This window comes from Anopheles coustani, chromosome 3 (assembly GCF_943734705.1).
Source record: "Anopheles coustani chromosome 3, idAnoCousDA_361_x.2, whole genome shotgun sequence".
NCBI lineage: Eukaryota > Metazoa > Arthropoda > Insecta > Diptera > Culicidae > Anopheles > Anopheles coustani.
In genome coordinates this window covers 12,985,469-13,004,721 of record NC_071288.1, presented here as the reverse complement: position 1 = coordinate 13,004,721, position 19,253 = coordinate 12,985,469, and the positions used below count along the sequence as shown (strand labels likewise).

General features: G+C 43.9%; 1 protein-coding gene across 1 annotated transcript; it reads left to right on the top strand.

The window, feature by feature from the left end:
- Positions 1-610: 610 nt before the first annotated feature.
- Positions 611-5,451, top strand: LOC131260956 (phospholipase A2 inhibitor beta). Its single transcript, XM_058262818.1, has 2 exons — positions 611-727; positions 4,246-5,451. The coding sequence occupies exons 1-2, from the start codon at positions 611-613 to the stop codon at positions 5,449-5,451; spliced, it is 1,323 nt and encodes a 440-aa protein (XP_058118801.1).
- Positions 5,452-19,253: the final 13,802 nt, after the last annotated feature.

Below are 19,253 nucleotides of genomic sequence, written 5' to 3'. Positions count from 1 at the left end.
GCTGGCAAACATCCTGGGCTACCCCACTGCACGTTCCGCTTTTCATAGCTACTTAGAAAAATTGATTCTACCGTCCATCACGTTATCACTCACAGGATAACACGTTGGTAGTACTATGTTTCGCCATGCTACCTTTACAATAAATTCGTGTCATGAACGATTTAAAGTATATTAGTGTGGCATGCAGTAATAGTAACAATATCGAGGACTAAATAAGGTATATTTACCGCAAGTTAATAATTAGTCTTATTCGTACTAATTAAAACAAACCACCAGGCGCCTCCATTAGGAATCCCCCAAAGCATTCATGATTGGTCCTCATCAATTTCATGATTGGTGCTGTCCAAACATTTTCACTTACTCCAATTTTCCCTTTCTAACCTTCTTGCCACTCTCATTCTCGTTTCAGACATCCAGTAGATACCAACCGATACCATCATCCCACACTCAATGCCCGGCATGACGAACACATCATCATCCGCAAAACCTTCAGCAGCTGATTGAAGCACTGCGACCAGCCAATAACTGTCAACCGGATACGGTGCGAACACGTAGCAACGGGAAAACGGCACCCAGCACCGGAACCGGATTTTCTTTTGCGTCCGAGGAGATGAATGCCATCTGGCGTGCGGTGCTTCTCCTGGCGATACTATGGCGATTCTGCTGCAATAAGACTTTGTTCGCACAGTGCTGCCCCGTGGAGTGCATCTGCTTATCACAAACACAGGTAAACGCATTAGATACTACTTTTCATATCCAGCAGGGGTCCGGGAACTTACATCCATCCAGTTCCATCAGTATTAGTTAGATGGTAGATATATAAATTTTAAAACCTCACCAACTGAAAATATTGACGGAAAACGCGCACTTGTTGGTATCTTTAAACGAGCAACCACTGAAACGCTTCACGGATTGAATTGTTCATTGAATTAGAAGAACTACAAAACCTTTAGTCTGCTTAAATTTTGCTTCCCAAGAAAAACAAATGTGTCACATACTTAGATCCTTTGATCCAGCTCTCCAACGGTTGTTTGTAAAGGCGTGCCCACCAAGTTTTAACTGAAACATCCTAACCCGAACGCCACGGAACCCTTGCTCAAAAAGCAGATGAATATGTAAGCTTTACTCAAGTGGAACCCGAACACACCCAAGGGCTTTCAATATCCTGCAGGAAACTGTATTCGCAGGCTCACCTGTCTGAAGACCAGTTGTCGACTGTGCCTCATTCCGTCTCATCTTGTCACCAGGACTAAACAAAAATGACGTATCAGACTAAATGAAATCCGTTTTCAGGTCCTTAAGGGACTAAAACAAAACACATGCAAACTCGCGCCGTAACACAAACTTATAGTTTAGAAGTCCACACATGCTTCTAGGCTGTTTTCCTAAATTCATTTGACATTGATCCAACTTTTTGAAGACACGTTCTGGCGCTTCTTTAACCTTTTTTCTATATAGGCAAATCGCTCTCGCCTCGGTAGCTCAGTATTTATAAACCTCGTCAGGAAAGAAAAGTGGAGGCCTCCGACGGGCTAACCGGATCACCATCGCGTCCCGTCTCATCACAAAAGTCATAATTTGAAATGTTGATTCGTTCACCTAATCATAGCAATAAGGGCGAACCCATTGGTCACTTCCAGTGAGGCTGTAGGTTCGTATGTGTGTGCGTGTGTATATCTCATAAAAAAATACCCCACATGTGTCCGGCTGTTGTTTGACGAGCGCCTATTTCGCATACGTAAAGTTGATAGGATGAAGAGAGCAATGCTCCCAATGCCCTGTTCGCCTTTCGGAACTTTAATTCAAACACGACGTAGGCGAACGGTGATGACGTTGAGAACGTTCGGTTCAAGGGTTCAGCTGGGGAACCCGTCGGTATTAGTGCCGCGCTCCTTTGCGTCGGTTCACCGCCCGAGTTAACACTCGCCCAACGGTTCGCCCAGCATTCCAGAGGGTCGCAAAGGGGTCGCCTGCAGCACAACCTTTCGGTAACCGTGCGCCTTTTCTCCTAGGCTCGGCTCCAGCTCCTAGCCGAGCGCGATAAAAGGGCTATCCGATTTAGCTTCAGCTCATTCATTATTCAGGTTGTAATAACGATACACCTGCCCGGCGCTGGAGACGGTGCGAGATGCGCGGGGCAAGAAAAATAAAAATAGACCCACTCCCAGCCACGCGCACTCACATACACACACGCTCACAACGAGCGAAGCACTTACGAAGTTATGGAAAGCACCATCTCGGGAAATTGGTTGCGGCCATCTTTCTCGCACCGGGCTGCGCTGCTGCCGGTTCACAGTTTCCGTGAACCAAGGCACCTTCGGAAGGTTTGTCGGAAAATGCACACATAAAACACTGATACGTTCGTATACACACATACACACACGGACACGTGTCCTAAGCACTGGAGGCCTTTGCGAAATAAAACTGTACCACGAAACTGGTGGGGTGGCGTTAAAAAAATCCCTACGCCTAAACGAACCAAATCATGGCGTATAGGCACAACAAGAAAACGATACCATTCTCGGCGAATTGATGCCGCTACCTAATTCCCCCATTTCCACCCGCACGGGATGCAACTCGAAAGTTAGACAACGTGTTGAAACTTCACTTTCGCCACCCGAGCGTACCCGGGGAAGGCAAGCATACTCTTCGGTGTGCAAAGGTGGCGCAAGGTCTAGGAAGACGCCAGTTGGAGGACACATTTGGCGGGGTTTTTTTTCCCACCCGCACATACCGGAAACGAACGATCCCCAAGGAAAGGAAACCCCACATTGGGCGTTGGAGACGGTCGAACCGGAGGGTAATCGATTTATAGCATCCGCAAGGTTCGTAGCACGAGTGAAAACACCATTACAAATCCCCATCCCAATGTTTGGAGATCGGCAGCATGGGTGGGTTTTTTTTCTTTCTGGGAAATATGCTCGTTTTTGGGGAGGAAATTTGTAGCCGGTTTCCGGTAGATATAAACATTTAGGAACGAGTGTACAGTTATTATTTCTACCGACTTTCCCACCTGTCCCCCGGGGACCAATTTCTCGTTCGATGATACCTTAAGCGTACTCGACTGAGTTTACGACTGAGAGCAACAGTTTATGTTTCACGTTGCTAGAAAAGAGGTTTTGCCTCTATTTGATTTGTGCTAGCTATTTTCTCATTAGAGGCGAGCAATTACGATCAAAACTATCATAAAATTATCAACACAGATACAGTGATAGTTCGAAAAAAAAATATGGCAATCAATTAAAACTGATTCTTCTATTTCATTCTACCTTAAATTATAAAATGTAACTAATCAGTAGAAAATTTATAATTTGTACTCTACGCTGAAGTAAAATGAATCATTAGGTGAATGCAAATACCATTGAAAAATATTAATTGAAGATCGATTTTATATTGTTAGCTATAAAATTAACCCGACAAACTAAAACAGGCCTACAAAACTCAAACTAAAAAATGCTTCTAAAATACCCCGAACCTTGAAATCTCAATAATAGTGTTTTTATTCTACACGAGCTGAAAAGAATACATCAACTCCAGTTTTGATTTATGTTAATATAAAAAGCTTTTCATTCTCATAAAAATAGAATCAGAGTAAAAAAACGAATGTAAAATAATAATCAAATATTTCTGGAGTAAATGTAACCATATCGCTGAATCTGTTGAAATTTATTGATCAAAAGCACAGTACGACCACATCGATAGCATGTATTTCATCAGTCTTTTTTTATTATTTTCACGATACGTATTTGTGACGGAAACAAAATGATTCCGCTATAAGAATTCATAGTTTGCTCAAACCATTTAGCAGTTACCACACTCAGCACAGGGCTTGCTGTCAATCAATCAAACGTGGAGAATGCGTTCGACATATCAGATCGGTCAATTATTATCCGAGTATATACCATAGGCCATAGGGAGTCAACTTTATTTTTTCTTACTTACGTCAACTTGCACTGTCAGCTCATTCCGAAGAGTGTCACATGCTTCGAAAGGGCTGGAGAAAAACTTTCTTGCGCTCTCGGATGCAGCTTTCAAATTGGGAATGCGCTGCCACATTCAAACGAAGCTATCGTCTCGTGGCGTCAAGCTCCAGCGGGGGGAAAAAAAACGATTGGAATATTCTAACAGGAAGATGTCAAAATTTAACGAATATCGTCCCCTAGTGCCCTCGGGCGAGCTGTCAGAGCTAACGATGCAACGATGGCGTTTCCACTTATTCGCGTTTTTCTCCCCATCTCCTCGCAGGTCATGTGCAACACCGGTGCACTGCGCGAAATCCCGCTGAAAGCCATCCCGGTGACGGTGGAGCAGCTGTCGCTGACGAAGAACTACTTCCCGGTCATCAAGAGCGACGCCTTCGGTGGGCTGCGGGCGTTGCGGAAGCTGTCGCTCGATGGCAACAACATCACCACCATCAAACCATTCGCCTTCCGGGGGCTGCCACGCCTACGGGACCTCTCGATCCAGCACACGCCGCTGGCCACGGTCGCGTCGTTCGCGTTCGCCGGCCTGCAGAACGTCACTCAGATTCTGCTGTCGCACAACAAGATCCTGCGCATCGAGGGTTACGCGTTCGCCGGGGCAGTGAACGTCCGTGTCATCCACCTGGCCGACAACCCGACCGTCACGATCGAGACGAACGCCTTCTCCAGCCTGAGCAACGTCGACCGGCTGATCCTGCCGTCGGGCATCCGTGCGATCGAACCGGACGCGTTCGCCGGGCTCGAGACGGTCGGCTACCTGAAGCTGTCGTTCATGGACCTGGCCGCCCTGGAGCCGTACACCTTCCGCGGGCTCACGCACGTCAAGCTGCTCTCGCTGCAGGAGTCCGACCTCGGCATCGTGCGGGCGGGCGCCTTCGAGGGGCTGGTGCACGTCGAGCTGCTCAACATCCTCAACAACAAGATCGACGCCATCCAGGAGCTCAACCTCACCGCGGCCAACCGGATCCGGGTGCTGCGGATACAGGGCAACCACCTGCTCGAGACGCCCGACGCCGGCGCGATCGTGCTCGAGGGCATCGAGACGCTGCATGTAAATAGCAACTACTTCCCGTGCGGCTGCCACATCCACACCCTGCTCGAGAGCCCGCTGGCCAATGGCACCAGCGCGGCGCACGGGTCGACCGCAGCCGGCGACTTCCTCTCCAAGAACTACTGCATCTCGCCGCTCGAGGTGAACGGGCTGCCGATGAGCGCCATCGATCTCTACTCGATCGGCCGCTGCATGGAGCAGGTGACGCGCGAGAACCTCGAGGCGTCCAACTCGGCCGCCGGCTCCACCAGCGTGTGGCGAGGGAAGCCGTGGTGGGGCCGGCAGCACTGGAGCCGGTCCCACGACCGGGCCCTCATCGTGGCCGTCTCGTCGGCCGTGCGGTTCCTGCTGGCATCTCCGCTGGCCGCGCTCCTGGTAGCGCTCTATCCGGTGCATTTCGGCCTGCGGAGCAGTTGAACGGAACCACCTCCAGGAAGTCTCGGGATGAACCGGCGGGCGCCGCTTTCCTAGAGCCCGTCGACGCCTTCTGCGCTTACCGGGAGCATCCATTTTTGTTTCCGCTGCTAGCTGGCACTTTCGATGCAACAAATAAGAAAATCACCCCTAGAATAAACCAAATACCCAAACAACTAGCAAACTCTTTTGCTTTTCGACACACATCAAGACATTCCGTAGCTGAGCGAACTACCGAAACTTGTTCGAATCGAATTTTGTAAACATCATCTTTGGTTGGCCGATCCGATCTTTGTTATACTTTTTAGCTCAAGGATGGTTGCTGATGGGATTTATTTCCCTTTTCCAACTCTTCCATGCAGCAGTTCAAGCAGGAGCAGTACTGCTGTTTTTTTTTTGTAGAAATGTTTTCTCGGTTCATATTCCCTTCATATCAAATCAAAAGGATATTTAAGTTAAAACTAACTTCCGTCTACAATTGTCAAATTGCCAAGTTAAATGATGAAACGAATTAGCTAAAATCAGTGTGTCAGATGTTACGATGCAACTGTTATTCCATTTCACCTTTCGCTTGGGGACTTGTTTGTGGTGTTACCAGACAAATATTAATCATATTTTCCCCTTCGAAACAAAAGAGATTCACACTTTCACAACATTTCCATTCCTCAATTTTCCCTTAGCCCTAAGCAATCTTGGAAAGTTTGCTGTCTCGTTGTGAAAGAGGTTGTTGGGTTGAGCTTTTATTTTTCTTCCGAGTATTACGTTGAATTTCCTTGAGTGAGCCTTCCGACACGTGAGTGGGCGCGTTTTGTCTCCCTGCGACGCAGACGAACGCAAACTGCATCTAAACGATTTCATCCTCCCAGCGTCAACCGGGAGGCGCGTGGAACTGCTCGGGAAACTGCTGCCAAACCGAGCACACCGTAAACAAAACGAAAAGAAGCGGCAAAAAACAAGACTCACAGTCCCTCTGCATTCCAACATTATCACCGTCAAGCAAGTGTTGCCCGAGCTTTAACATCAACATCACCATCATCCCCATCGTCATCAGCGGCTGCTTCGCTATCAGTGGCCAGCAATTCCCGTGAATTCGCTACGCTCTGCCGGCTGGACTGCATTATCATCACCATCATCGTCTGCAGCCAAGCTCGACCGAACCGTGGGTTAAAATCTCGCCTCTTCCCCAACGCGGAGCGCACCGCAAAATACGGGAACCCAGAGAACAAGGGGAGGGAAAGAATTCTAAAAGATTTTTCCGCTCGTTGAATAAATTAGTTTTGCAGCAGTTTTCTTGTGGCTTTTCTTTCCGGCCAGCGCACGCTGCGTCCGAAACGGTGGTCATTCGATGCTGTGCGCTTATGCCGTGAGCGTCTTGCACAGCAGATTGCAGATGGAAAGGAAGCTCGCGGAAAAGAAAAGGTAAAGTACGAGCCTAATATACACTTCACTTGCCATGTTTGGCAAGCATTGCGTTTGCGAAACGTTATTTACACAGCACAACCACACAAACCTACGTACGTGGTAGAGAAAATTCAATTCATTGGAAGGATTACTACAAAAGCAGATTAAATTTTGAGAAGCTTTATTATCTACGCCAACTACATTTACAACCTCCAGTTACACAAAAACCCAATACATTACAGCAAATAGATGGATGTTTTTATTCTTTTTATATATGTTTTCGAAGACTTCACACCTAAAATAAATTACTTAAACATAGTTTAATTCATAGCCACACAGTTAAAACATGTTGACATTTTTGAGAATTTTTAACTTTAATTCAAATCCGATCCAACTCTTCCTAGTGTTTGATTATCTGCAAACAATCATCTTGCTCTATTATGTTATTAACAATGGTTCGTTTACTAACATGGTACAATGTACAACTTTTTCGAACTCAGCCGACATATTTTGATAGCAAGTCACTTTCATCACATAAAAAATGCATAGTGCTGACGATGAAAATGGAAGAACAGTGTACTTTATAGTAAGGACAGATCCGTCGGCTGGTCTATCCATATCAAGGTTCATTTTGAGCCATTTGTCAACTCGCTATCAAACTTTCTAATTTGACACCGAACACGTCAGACACTTTATTGCTTTCACAATATGTATGTTGATTTTGTGCAATCCGTCAGATGCTATCCATTTCCCAAGCTTGGGCGAAAATTGACTACGACTAATGGCCACGGATTCAAATTTTCCACTAAGCGATGCAAAAACCGTCAGTTGTTGTTCGTTTGGTTTTGGTTTTTCGCTCAGGTACACAAACGAGGTTTTGGGAACAGCAACGTTTATTGAAAGTGTAGTAACTCTTCTTGTAGTCAAAATTCATCCACGACCCTCTGAAACTAGCATTCATGCTTATCGAGATGACACGTTCAAACACGAACATTGAATCATTTTGCACTGGACGCTATGTGTGTCTCGATGTAAATAGTACAAATGAGGATAACGTATGCACACGTATTATTGATGCAGGAAATTAGTAAAAACAAAAGGTAAAATACGAATAAATGTAGGTTCCAAAAACAACTAAAGGAGAAAAAGGTGAGAAGTATTCGAGAAAAGTGCATTCGCATTCGTAGTTGTCATTAGAGGCTTCAGCTGGAGACACGTAAATCAGTGTACTCCTACATACATTAAACACCGGACTGCTACTATACAAAACTAACTAAAATTAAAATTAAAATTAATCTGGCAAAATATAAGCGATTTCTTGTGTGATATATTTTGCTAGCTGTAGTGAAATCACGTATAAAGATCACACATAAATCTATGCATTCAACAACATCTAAAATGCATGAAATGAAGCATTATAAACACTGCCAAGAGCAAAATGAAAAAAAAAAAAACATCAACCAGCAAATTGGTGTTAAGGATGTTGCACAAGAATAATCAAAATGAATCGGTTAATGAATTTTAGCCACAAATGAAGGAAACCAGAAGAATATTATTGTTTTATTGTAATTTTATGTGTCATGTGCAAGAAAACCGCGCTATAAAAAGGCTTTAAACTATGATTCGTTTTTATCAGAAATTTCAAAAACTCCAAGAAAAATTGGAAAGGTAAGAAGTTAAAAAGTACGTAAAAGGATTATGGAAATTTAATACTGGGAAAAATGTTGACCTACTTGAATCACGACTACATATCAAAGCTTATTGTTTGAGCTTACGCGAAAAATCATCGACAAATGGTCAAGAAAATGCATTTATAGCATTTTCTATTTAATTGTCCCATTATATTCGCTTCGTAAAACGAAGTTTTCAAGTGGAAAATTCCTTGAACAAGACACAGGTGGAAAACATGAACGCATGAATCATTCGTCCAGCTTATGCCTGTTCTTTTATCTCGGAGCAACATCATGCAGTCAATATTCTACCGCTGATCTAGCACTATTCTATCTATCATGAACGAAGTGTATGGGATCGAAATATCTAGCCTGTCAAATTAAACGTTCGGCAACAGGAACGGTAACCAGCATAAAATTTAAATCTGAAAGCAAATTAATTAGCAAATAGCTTCGGCCAAGAACTGCCGGATCGGGAACGCTCGAGGAAACATAAGATCCAAATCGAACGGGAAACATAAATGAAGCTTCACACTCATACCCAGAGGAAGCATTTAAAAGGTAATTGAGGAAATAAAATTCAGAAGCCCACAGCCGGAAACAGAGCAAAACAAAGGCCAAACGAATTGTGTAAATAACAATATGCAGATCATTTTTATGGAACACAGACAGGCGAAAAACGGTACCGCAACCGGATCGATTCTTTCATGCGAAACCGGAGATTTAAAATAGGAACAGTATTTAAAAAAACACCCACAGAAATTGAACAAAAAGCAAAAATGCAATGAATAACGCAGCAATGAACGAATTTCGATCACGGCGTATCCTCCATTAATCACGCAATTAACGCTGATTACTTTTGGGCACCACCAGTTTTCCTCGTTGGACGAAATCGATACGTGAAATGGCCAGAAATACTGAATCGTGGAAGTATGTTGTAAATTAAAAGAAGGTTGACTCACCCACCAATTGTTTTTATTAGTTTGAGAACATTATCTTAAGTTAAAATTATCTTTTTATTTATGACATCGGTTTTGTTACAAAATATCAAAATAAACAAACTCATACTGCGTGGAACTTAATTAGTCAGCTCATACTAAGAACAAATACAGACGACTTGAAAAGTGCTAAAATAATATGCGAAATCGATACAGGAAAAAAAATTCAGTGAAAACAAAGAAGAGATACTTAGATAATACGTTTGATGAGTTCATTTCGGTGTTAAGCATTGGTTTGGATTGAATGATTTTGGTTTCTAAAATGAGCTCTATTTCCTGCCCTACGAACTCGGCCCAACCACATCCGATGTTTAAAACGATTGCTTTTAAAATAAAAGGTTATATATTTTGAATATATATATTAATATGGCTTCAACCGAGAAGAATATTAATATGGCTTCAACCGAGTATTATTGTCTGGTTGGCGAAAACGCATGAATTCAATTGAAAAACATAAAAACTTCAATTATATTCGGAAAAACAAAAAACAAGCAGACAAAAGAGAGATCAATTTACATTCAGTCAATTGGTTTATCGAATAAAAGCTGTGTATGCCGTACATGTTCGTTTTCATGGTTTAGGTTAGGTTTCATAGCTTCCAACGCAGGTCATAGATACGATTCATATTCCACTCATACCCATCATTGAATCAAGAAAAACAAACACAATTGAACTGCATCTACATACATGCAACCGAAACCACCTAGTACAACAGGTTGCAGGTTGGTATCTGCCCAATAATCACCATAAGTTCCATCGTTCCGAAAAGGGCAAAAAGTTGCAGAAAATGGCAGGACACCCATTTAAATATAAACAACCAGGCACGTAAAGAACTTAAAGAGCTGGTGCTGGAAATGAACTACGCTGAATTCTTTAGTAAACATAACTAAGAGAGCAAAACTAAAACGGTATATATACGTGAACGGAGCTATTGAAATTATGAAAATTGTTGATAAGTACCAAGCGAAGTAAATCAATGTAACTTTATCATGTGGTTGTAGTTAAATAAATTAAACAGACAGTTTTGTACAAAACAACTCCGGTTATTTTTTCATTGCAAGTTCTTACGGTGCTTGCAATAAAGATTTGATTGATGGATAATGCATTAGGTAAGTTTTTTTAATTAAGTCATATCATATGAGCACAAACTGAGATCAAAATTGTGCCTCGGTACAGAATTCATCGATACTCTAATGTCGATCTGTTAATCGTTTATTTTTTGGCACGAAGAATATTAAAATTTGATAAATTTGAACCTTAAATCCACGAGAAAACATATTATCAACACATAAGAGCAATTCATGTCAAGCCCATGTCTACCTTCCATGTATGCACTTAACTGCTACAAATACAAACCTCATTCAAGTCTTGGGATATGTCTTCTTCTTGGCGTAACGACCTTGTTAGTCATGCCTGCCCCGTAGAGGGCTTACGAGACTTTTTACCCTACATGTACGTGGATAGTCAATCCTCTCGTACAGGGGACAGTCCGGTCTCGGTTGGGATTCGAACCCACGCCGTCGGGGCGGTGAACCCCGGGGCGCTCATGGGTCGATTTTCTAACCGGCGCTCGGCTGTCGCGGACCCTTTTGGAATATGTACACGGTTTGAAAAACATAAGAGTAGAATGTTACAAAATTAACTGAACACAAACATCAATTTTATAAAACAATGCCCCCTTGTTCGTTGAGCAATATGTAGTTATATTAATACCACACGTAAAAACAAAAGTTTGGTGTTAGCAACATCAGAACGTTGGTATTTTTCATTAATTTATCACTCGAACAACCATTTTTTAAACCCACTGTTCTTGTGCTACCGACGCATCTATCCTCCCCGTTTCCTCGGTTGGGTGAATATCCTCAACGGGCACGCAGCTGCAACGACCACCGGTATGATTCCAGAATCTCAACCAAACCCCCGGCCCGACAGCAGTGTGTTGAATGTCATGTTCCACCAAATCGCTGCCATTAATCAATCTTTAATCAACGCAACATTTATGCACAAATGTGGGTGAACGTACGGCAACTACGGGCAGAAATGTCATAAATTTAAAACCAACGGCGGATGTGTGAGCCAAAAAAAAAACACCGATACTGAACATCCTGCCCTCCTTCACCCTGGATAGCCCAGCCGTACAATATCGGTCGGCTTCCAAAACGACGCGAAGACGGGTTGGAAGCAAAGCACGCTCAACGGGTTTTCAATCGATGAAGAGCCATTTAATGTACAGCTGCTGTGCTGTACATATTTATGATCGATATACTACGTCCGTGCTTTGGTTGCAGGCGAGTATTTTGACACATTTTCCTTCTTTGCTTGGGAACTGTTTCAGCACAAAGTGGGAGGGACATGTTTTACCGATGTTTATTTTCTTCTTCGTTGAGCTATTTAGCTTCTATTTCTACATTACATTTAGTTAAACTTGAAACAAAATAAATGTTTTTGAATTGTTATCTCCGTGTATCCTTCAATGAGGATACGCAAATATGAATGCATATCATTTCAAACGCTCATACTTGCTCACAGATGAGTTCCGGATGATACCGTTCCTTTTTACCAACTAAACGTTATTCACACATCCTGGTGCTGACACGAATAAGTAGCTCCCTAGCAGGATCGCATTCCATGACCTCTCCCACACTGCTCGACCTATTCTCACCCCTTCAGCATCAACATTCCGCAAACTCCTAAACGATCTCTGCAGCAAGCAGGAGGGAAGTTTCAATCTCACACAATCTCTTTTCTCGACACGACCGCGTCGCTTGAGGTAGGTTGGAAACCTCGACCTCCCATAGATCTACTGCAGCCCATATACGACCCCGGGGTTTTCACCCGCAGACTAAATTGAAAGCGACGCTGACGTGAAAATTGTCACCGCGCACTCCGTCGGTGGTGGCGTAATCATTCTAATCAACTCAATTTGCATCCCGTCGCTGCCTGGGGGTGCGTACGGTGTAAGGCCGTGCGCACCGGGTGCCGCCACCCTTTCCTCACCTCAATAAACCACCGTTCATAAAACTTATCACATTCATTACCAAAGGGCTGTGCAGATACTTTTCCGAAAGCAGCACGGGACGCTCATTAAAAGCAAACCCTCGGAAGAGGGGCTAAAACTCCTACGGAATGTTTTCCATATGCGCCGAGGACGCGCGGGGTAGGAAAAACTGGGTAACTGCGGCTGACAGATACAAACTAAGTGGTTGTGATTGTTGCGAGACGGAACGTTCCTGCTTTGCGGGAGCATACCTCTCGAGCAGCAGTCGGGAAAAGATTGGTTTCCATTATTTTCTCTACTCTTCGCAATGCACCGCTCGGTTGAAGCAGCAGAACGAGCGGATCTAAACCGTCGGAGCGCTTGCTTCAACTAGGCTTTGTCGATTCCGAGCGTTGCCTCAAACGAGGACTTGCATGCACTTTGAAAAACAAAACAAAAAGGTTGCCAGTCTCACCGACCACCAGCAACCTCTCGTGAGTACCACCCTGATCGACATTCAGAGTTGTGCTGTAGCGGCTTCAAATGCCGCATAATTTGTTAGACAGACTTTAGGTTGAACAAAAAATTCAGCCAGTTTGAAACAGGACACACTAACGGATGAAAAGTTTACATTGTCTAGGAAGGTGTTGATGATCCACATGTTTTTAGAGACGAATACTTTTGATGACGATGAACGCACCTGCAATGAAAAATATCATCACAACAGTGTCGCCGACTCAAGGCAATACGTCACGTTCTTTAACTAGCGATGCTTTTGTACAGCCATGCACCGCATTCTGCCAACCACCCAGCTTAAGCGTGATTGTTCACCCCGACGAGCTCTGTAAGATTCAGCTTTTCTTCCAGGACTTGCTCTTGAACACTTCCTAGAAAGTGTGGCTCCATGGGAGACGACCCTTTCAACCGAGTCGAGCCGAGTGAATAGCTTGCGAGGAATCGGCGTGCGGTACCCGGGGAGTCAAATCTATAGTAATTTGTTGCCTCATTTTGCTCCGCATGAACTTATGAATTTTTCAAGAGCCTCCTGCGCGTACAGGCGGAAAATGGAATCCTGCTCTTCGTCGGTGCAGTACAATGCAGCCGGCAGCCTACCTCGCGAGACCTACCTACACACAGCGCGTGCATGAATGGCTAAAGCGTTTCCTCGTTTTCACTACTTTCCCCGTCAACATTTATGCTCTCCGTCAACCATTCAGTCTTCGGTCGCTTTTCTGCTATTTTCATTCAGCTTGGGCTCTGCTTTGTTCCTCGCTCCCGTAGCTTTTCGCTCGTTCGTTTCTAGTCCGGTAGGAGTTTCTCGTTGAATCAAAATTCATCCTCCTCCCACGGCAACGGTAATAAGCAGTTTTCCCTCCCTCAAAAGTGCAGCATTTTGCTCAAGCCGCCATGAGATGCACCGAAGCGAACAGATCAGAAAAACCTTAACCATGAAAAAGGCTCATCTGCTCGGTCGACAGCTACAGCTTCCCAAGCGCCTCACATACCATATAAATGAGGTCACGATGAGTGATGAGATTTTCTTTTCCCACTGTACGGAATACCCGTCCGCGTACCGTATGCGATTGCTTGCATCACCGAGAGCCGCCAACAGTTCCTTCAGATACAATATCTGGACACCGTTTTCGACCTGGGTATTTAAAAAATTTTTTTTTCTCACGCTATTGTGTCAAGTAAAACGAAGGTCTGCTCCTGGGATGGTATTATGTTTGCATGTTCTTTATACAAGACAAGTCGCCCTTTCATTTGGTGCTCTTCAATGCTTTCACATTTCCTCATTTGTCACTGTTTGCAAGTAATGCACGCAAGGAGTGTAAAGTCAACCGATCTAAAAACACGCAATTAGGAAAATAATAATAAATAAAGTGATTCCTCCGCAACACTACCATTAAACTGACTAATTGTTAAACATCGTACTCTCATTCTATTGCGAGGATCTTTGAATGACACTTAAAATATCACACTACATCTTGTTTTGCTTTAACAGTTGCTTTACATTATTGCAACAGTTGCTTTACATTATTGTGGCTTAAACATTGTTGCAAAGACGTCATAATCTCAAATTATTACAACTATTACCATACTTAAAGCTACTAATTGGAACCCGACATAGCTGTTTTGGTGTTTTTCGACATACATACAATTATTTTAATATGAAAATTGAAAAATATAATTATTGGATTGGATTATTGGAATCAGACAGATCCCCAGTTTGGAACGAATACAAATTGACACAAATTGACAAAACATTGAACCCACGGTAAAATATGAAACCATAGTTGGAAATTACTTAATTTTTCAAAATAGTTTATAAAATCTCTGCAAAATGAGCTATAATATGGTTCTAACGGCTGATTTGCCATGAAAAAAATTAAAAACATAAACAAACAAATTAATAAACGAAATCAACAAACAAATTATCATTTAACGTAAATTGAAACCACAAAAGAGCATTCAACAATAAAAGTATACCAGTAATTTAACTTGCATTTAAATTCTGTCAGGCTCGAATATGATCGAATATGAAAGAAATATTTTTCTTTTTTCAAACAGAACAAGCTATTCAGTAGCACTTATACTAAACGAATTACATGTTATTGGCGAATTCGTTTGCTTGCTACCGTGACGGGTAATAATCCATCTTTTCAAGTAGAAGGTTACAATCATCTTCCCTGCACGAAGGGAGTTCATATTAGATTTATCAGGTCAAAGTTATGGTTAAAAAAAAAAAATAAACCTCCTGCTGGAATGCTCATGCATAAAAAAACTGACTGGCTAAAGTTATAAACTGACACAATAAGCATATCGCAGGCCAAATTCAACAGGTAACATGGTTAAACTCATCTTCGCACAACGGCAAATCATTTCCCTCCTTCTACCGGAACTCCTTTCGCATATTTGTTGATTCGTTGGCTTTGGCCAGGGAACAACTGGAGCAAACTTTCGCAAATCGCTTTTCGCAACTCGTTGCCGGTACACTCCTGCGCCCGGCAGTTCTTGCAAGGACCTGCAAGAAACCTTAACACCGGATCATTCTCAAGGCAGCGTGTGCCATCACAAAAACGAATAGCCGAGAAGTTGATTCAATTTACAACACAATTCGTTCAACGAAACCCTTTCCGTCCAGGAAACACCGGAAGGTTTTTCTGGTTTCCCCCCTTCCGACGGTCAACTTTGTAGCATTTCTTTTCGCATCGCTCGGTCTCCTCGGATACCGAGTCATCACCGAACGATGTCCCAACGGGAAGAATGCAAATATAACTTTCCTGTTTTTCATCAGAAACTCCAACGCAAACACGCTGTCCCGCACATGTGGACGCGCGTGCCTGGTGGCGGTGTAGCTTACCGAAGAAACCCCCAGCAAAATACCAACGGAGCCCCCCAAACCCAGCCTCCCCTAGCACGACGCCACCACAGACACCGGCAGGCAGGCCTTAAGGTAGTTTAGTTGATTAGGTTTGGATAAATTTGAAAAATTGATTCTATTTGCTTCATTTTATTGTCGTACGGCGAACAAAGTAGAGGCGCTTCTGTTTTGCATGAGGAATAAAAGAAACTTCTAACTTCCCCGACCAAGTTGGTGCCTAAGACCCCCATGCCACCCCTACGCTTCCCTTGCACAAGAAGGCCAGTGTTTCGAGGTTCCGGAATCTTAGCACCCGTTCGAGCAAGTTCGAGCGCCTCAAGGGACATTCAAATCCGACGATGACAGATAGTAAGCGAGTGACTGCTGAACGACTTGCCTGCCTGCAAGCGGTGAGAATGGAGCGGGGTTGTGGAAAGGTGGAGCACTGATTCAATTTTAAAACTCAATATACCGTATAGGTACTCTACCGAGAACATGGCTAGAATGGCAATATCATGTTGCACCGGTATTTGCAGGACTGCCCGTACCTTCTCCGAGCTGTGTGTTCACTTCTGGGACGAAATTGTCAAAATTTCTGCGATTTATATAAACCTCCTCTTTTGTCGTGGGCCACCTGAGCGATGACGGTGGACTAAGTGTCCGATTAAATTTGATTTAATTTGTACCACAAAATCTGTACTACAAACAGTACAGCTGCAAGTTAAAAATCTTTGCGGAGAGATCTCCCTCGTATATATTTGATTGCAAAACGTACGCCCTTCATACAGCGATGGAAAAATGTCACCCGACAGAACTTTTTGGTGTTGAAACAAAAGGAAAAATACTGGCGGGAGCTTTAAGCCACCAGCGAAAAATCATCCCGAACCTGACAGTGCGTGAAATGATTCCATCTAGCAACGACTATTCGGGTTGACATTTTACAAAACTAACAACTCCATCGTAGAAATCTGGAACAAAAAGTCTACACCCACGACGCCCTGTCTGGGACTCCAGAAACAATCCTCATTCGAGTGTGGTCCAGGACTTTCTCCCAAAGCGACACAATGATCAGTAGAAAGTTGGCTGGCTAAATGCATCCGTCGCCCGGGAGACACCGGGAGTTAAATTGAATTTTATCTTATTTTTCGCTTGACGTACCGCCCAAGCGATCCCATCGGCCGGAGTGTCACCCCGCATTCGGATCGCTACATTAGTGTGTATCTTCAAAGGGTGAACTGCTCCGGAGAACTCCTACACTGCCAAGCGTTGAGCCCACATCCGAATGGGGGGCCCAATCTGAAGGCTCACGTCCAGTCAAGCGCTTCTGATGAGTGTTCCGAAAGTCGCCCGAAAAGCTGTCCATTTCCCGTCACCGACCGGAACGGCCAAGTGATCCAAGGATATTTTTATACACGCGTTCTCTAACCCCACACTCCTGGTTTCGAATTGATCGCTTGAGTTTTCGTTTTCATTTTTTATTCTTTGGTGTGTCGCCTTCCTTTTCAATCGCTTCCTTTACCAACCGCTTTTCCTTTGATGGGTTTCCAATAACCCTATCCGGATCGGACACTTTTGATTTGACAAACTCCGCAGCGGAACCCGACGTCGAACCGATGTCGAGCGAAAGGTTGTCATTCTTGTGTGTGTGTTGTTTTTATTTATTTTGTTACACTCCTTTCACTCCACAATAACAACAACCACCAGGATGGTCAAAGTTCTTGAGCTCGTTGGGTCCCGGCAGTTCTGGACGATTAGTTTCCTATTGCGGGCCCATTTGTTCGACCCTCCACTGGACCCTTTCGCCCGAAACATACAAATTTTGTTCGACACAACTGTTTACGAAGATTTGGGAGCCTAAGCTACGGAAAAGAAAAACACAGTCCACCAAAAGCAAAAAATCGTTTGCTTTGCGGCAAGTTAAAGGCAACACTACCTCACGTGGAAGTTGTTTGGTGGTAAACTTTTAATCAGATATTTAAACAAACATCAGAAGTGCACCAATCAGTCAACGCAACGCTCCATTTTTTAATAAAATCAGGTGAGAAGAAACATTACAGTAAGGCTATTTTTGTGGCATACTCTTCAACTGGGTCGCGGATCAAATGTGATTTAATCCGAGCTATAAAATGGATGTAAAGCGAACCATTGAAAAGCCGTGTCGGTGAAAGGTTTTTGTAGTGTCGTGCAATCAAATAAATAAAACACCTACCGTATCACAATAGAGTTATTGATAGAGTTCTTTTCAATAGCCACTGTTTGCGTTGATGAACCTTCAAACTGTTCCCCCATGTGGCGTTCAAAGTTTTGACTGCTACATTTACACTTTTTCACTCACCATCAAGGGGTAGCTTTTCACTATTTCTTTACTCTTTTTTTTGCTTTGCTGTATGGTATGATTTACTTTTCTACGAACCCGCTACGAATGGTAATAAAAAATCAATTCCGAATGATAGGAAAAAGTCGGCCAGGACATTAAAACCGAATTTCAATTTCCACACAACGCCGTCGATTATTTTCTACCGCGCAGCCTTTCCACTCTTTTCCTTCTGAAAGCCACGTTAAAACACACACACGCACAGCAAAACGAACACTTCGGCGAAAGCCATTCAATCCCAAGCGGTTAATGAAAATGTCCACTAGCGACTATTTGTCTGCAAAATTGTCAGTGGGCAGTGGGCTGTAATGTTCCTGCCAGCGACAGTGCCGACGAGCTTAAATCAACACTTTTTCGTTAGTCGCTCAACGCAACCCCCGCCTCCTAAGTCACCCTTTCCACACGCCTTCGCAGATGAAAAACTGGTCAGGAAGTTTTCGCCACCCCGTCCAGTTTCGTCATCATCCTCCATCGCACCACTGCGAGATTTATTTATTTGCTTTCGCCCGTTTAGTGCATGGTGCATTTCCCGGCGAGCGCCATATTTCCGACAGCTACCGTGAAATCATTTTGCCAACGACGGGTGTATCGCAACGGTTCGCCTATCGACGTTCGATAATGACTGAGCGACAGCCATGATTGAATGCAGCCCCAACAGGTCACCCTCGTCCTTATCCTTTCCACGCCAGGCCTCCGATCCTTCCTGATGGTGCAACGAAGCGAATGAGCAAAATGGATTCTAAATAAGCACGCTTTGACGGTAACATGACGCGTCCTCCAAATTTCGTCTCTCATACACACACACGTTCGATGAAGGGGGGACGAAAGAGCGACATGTGTTCGCGGGTGACTGGTCCGAATGAAAATTGACATTTTAAAATTACAAACAATCGACGCATGCCGCGCACCGAAACGCGTTGGCGTCCCGGGAAAACTCAATCCTGCTGGCAGCTGGCGTGCGGTACACGCTTGCCGAAGTTGTTTGTTGACGGCCAGCTTCACGTGCACGGCTACAGGACTT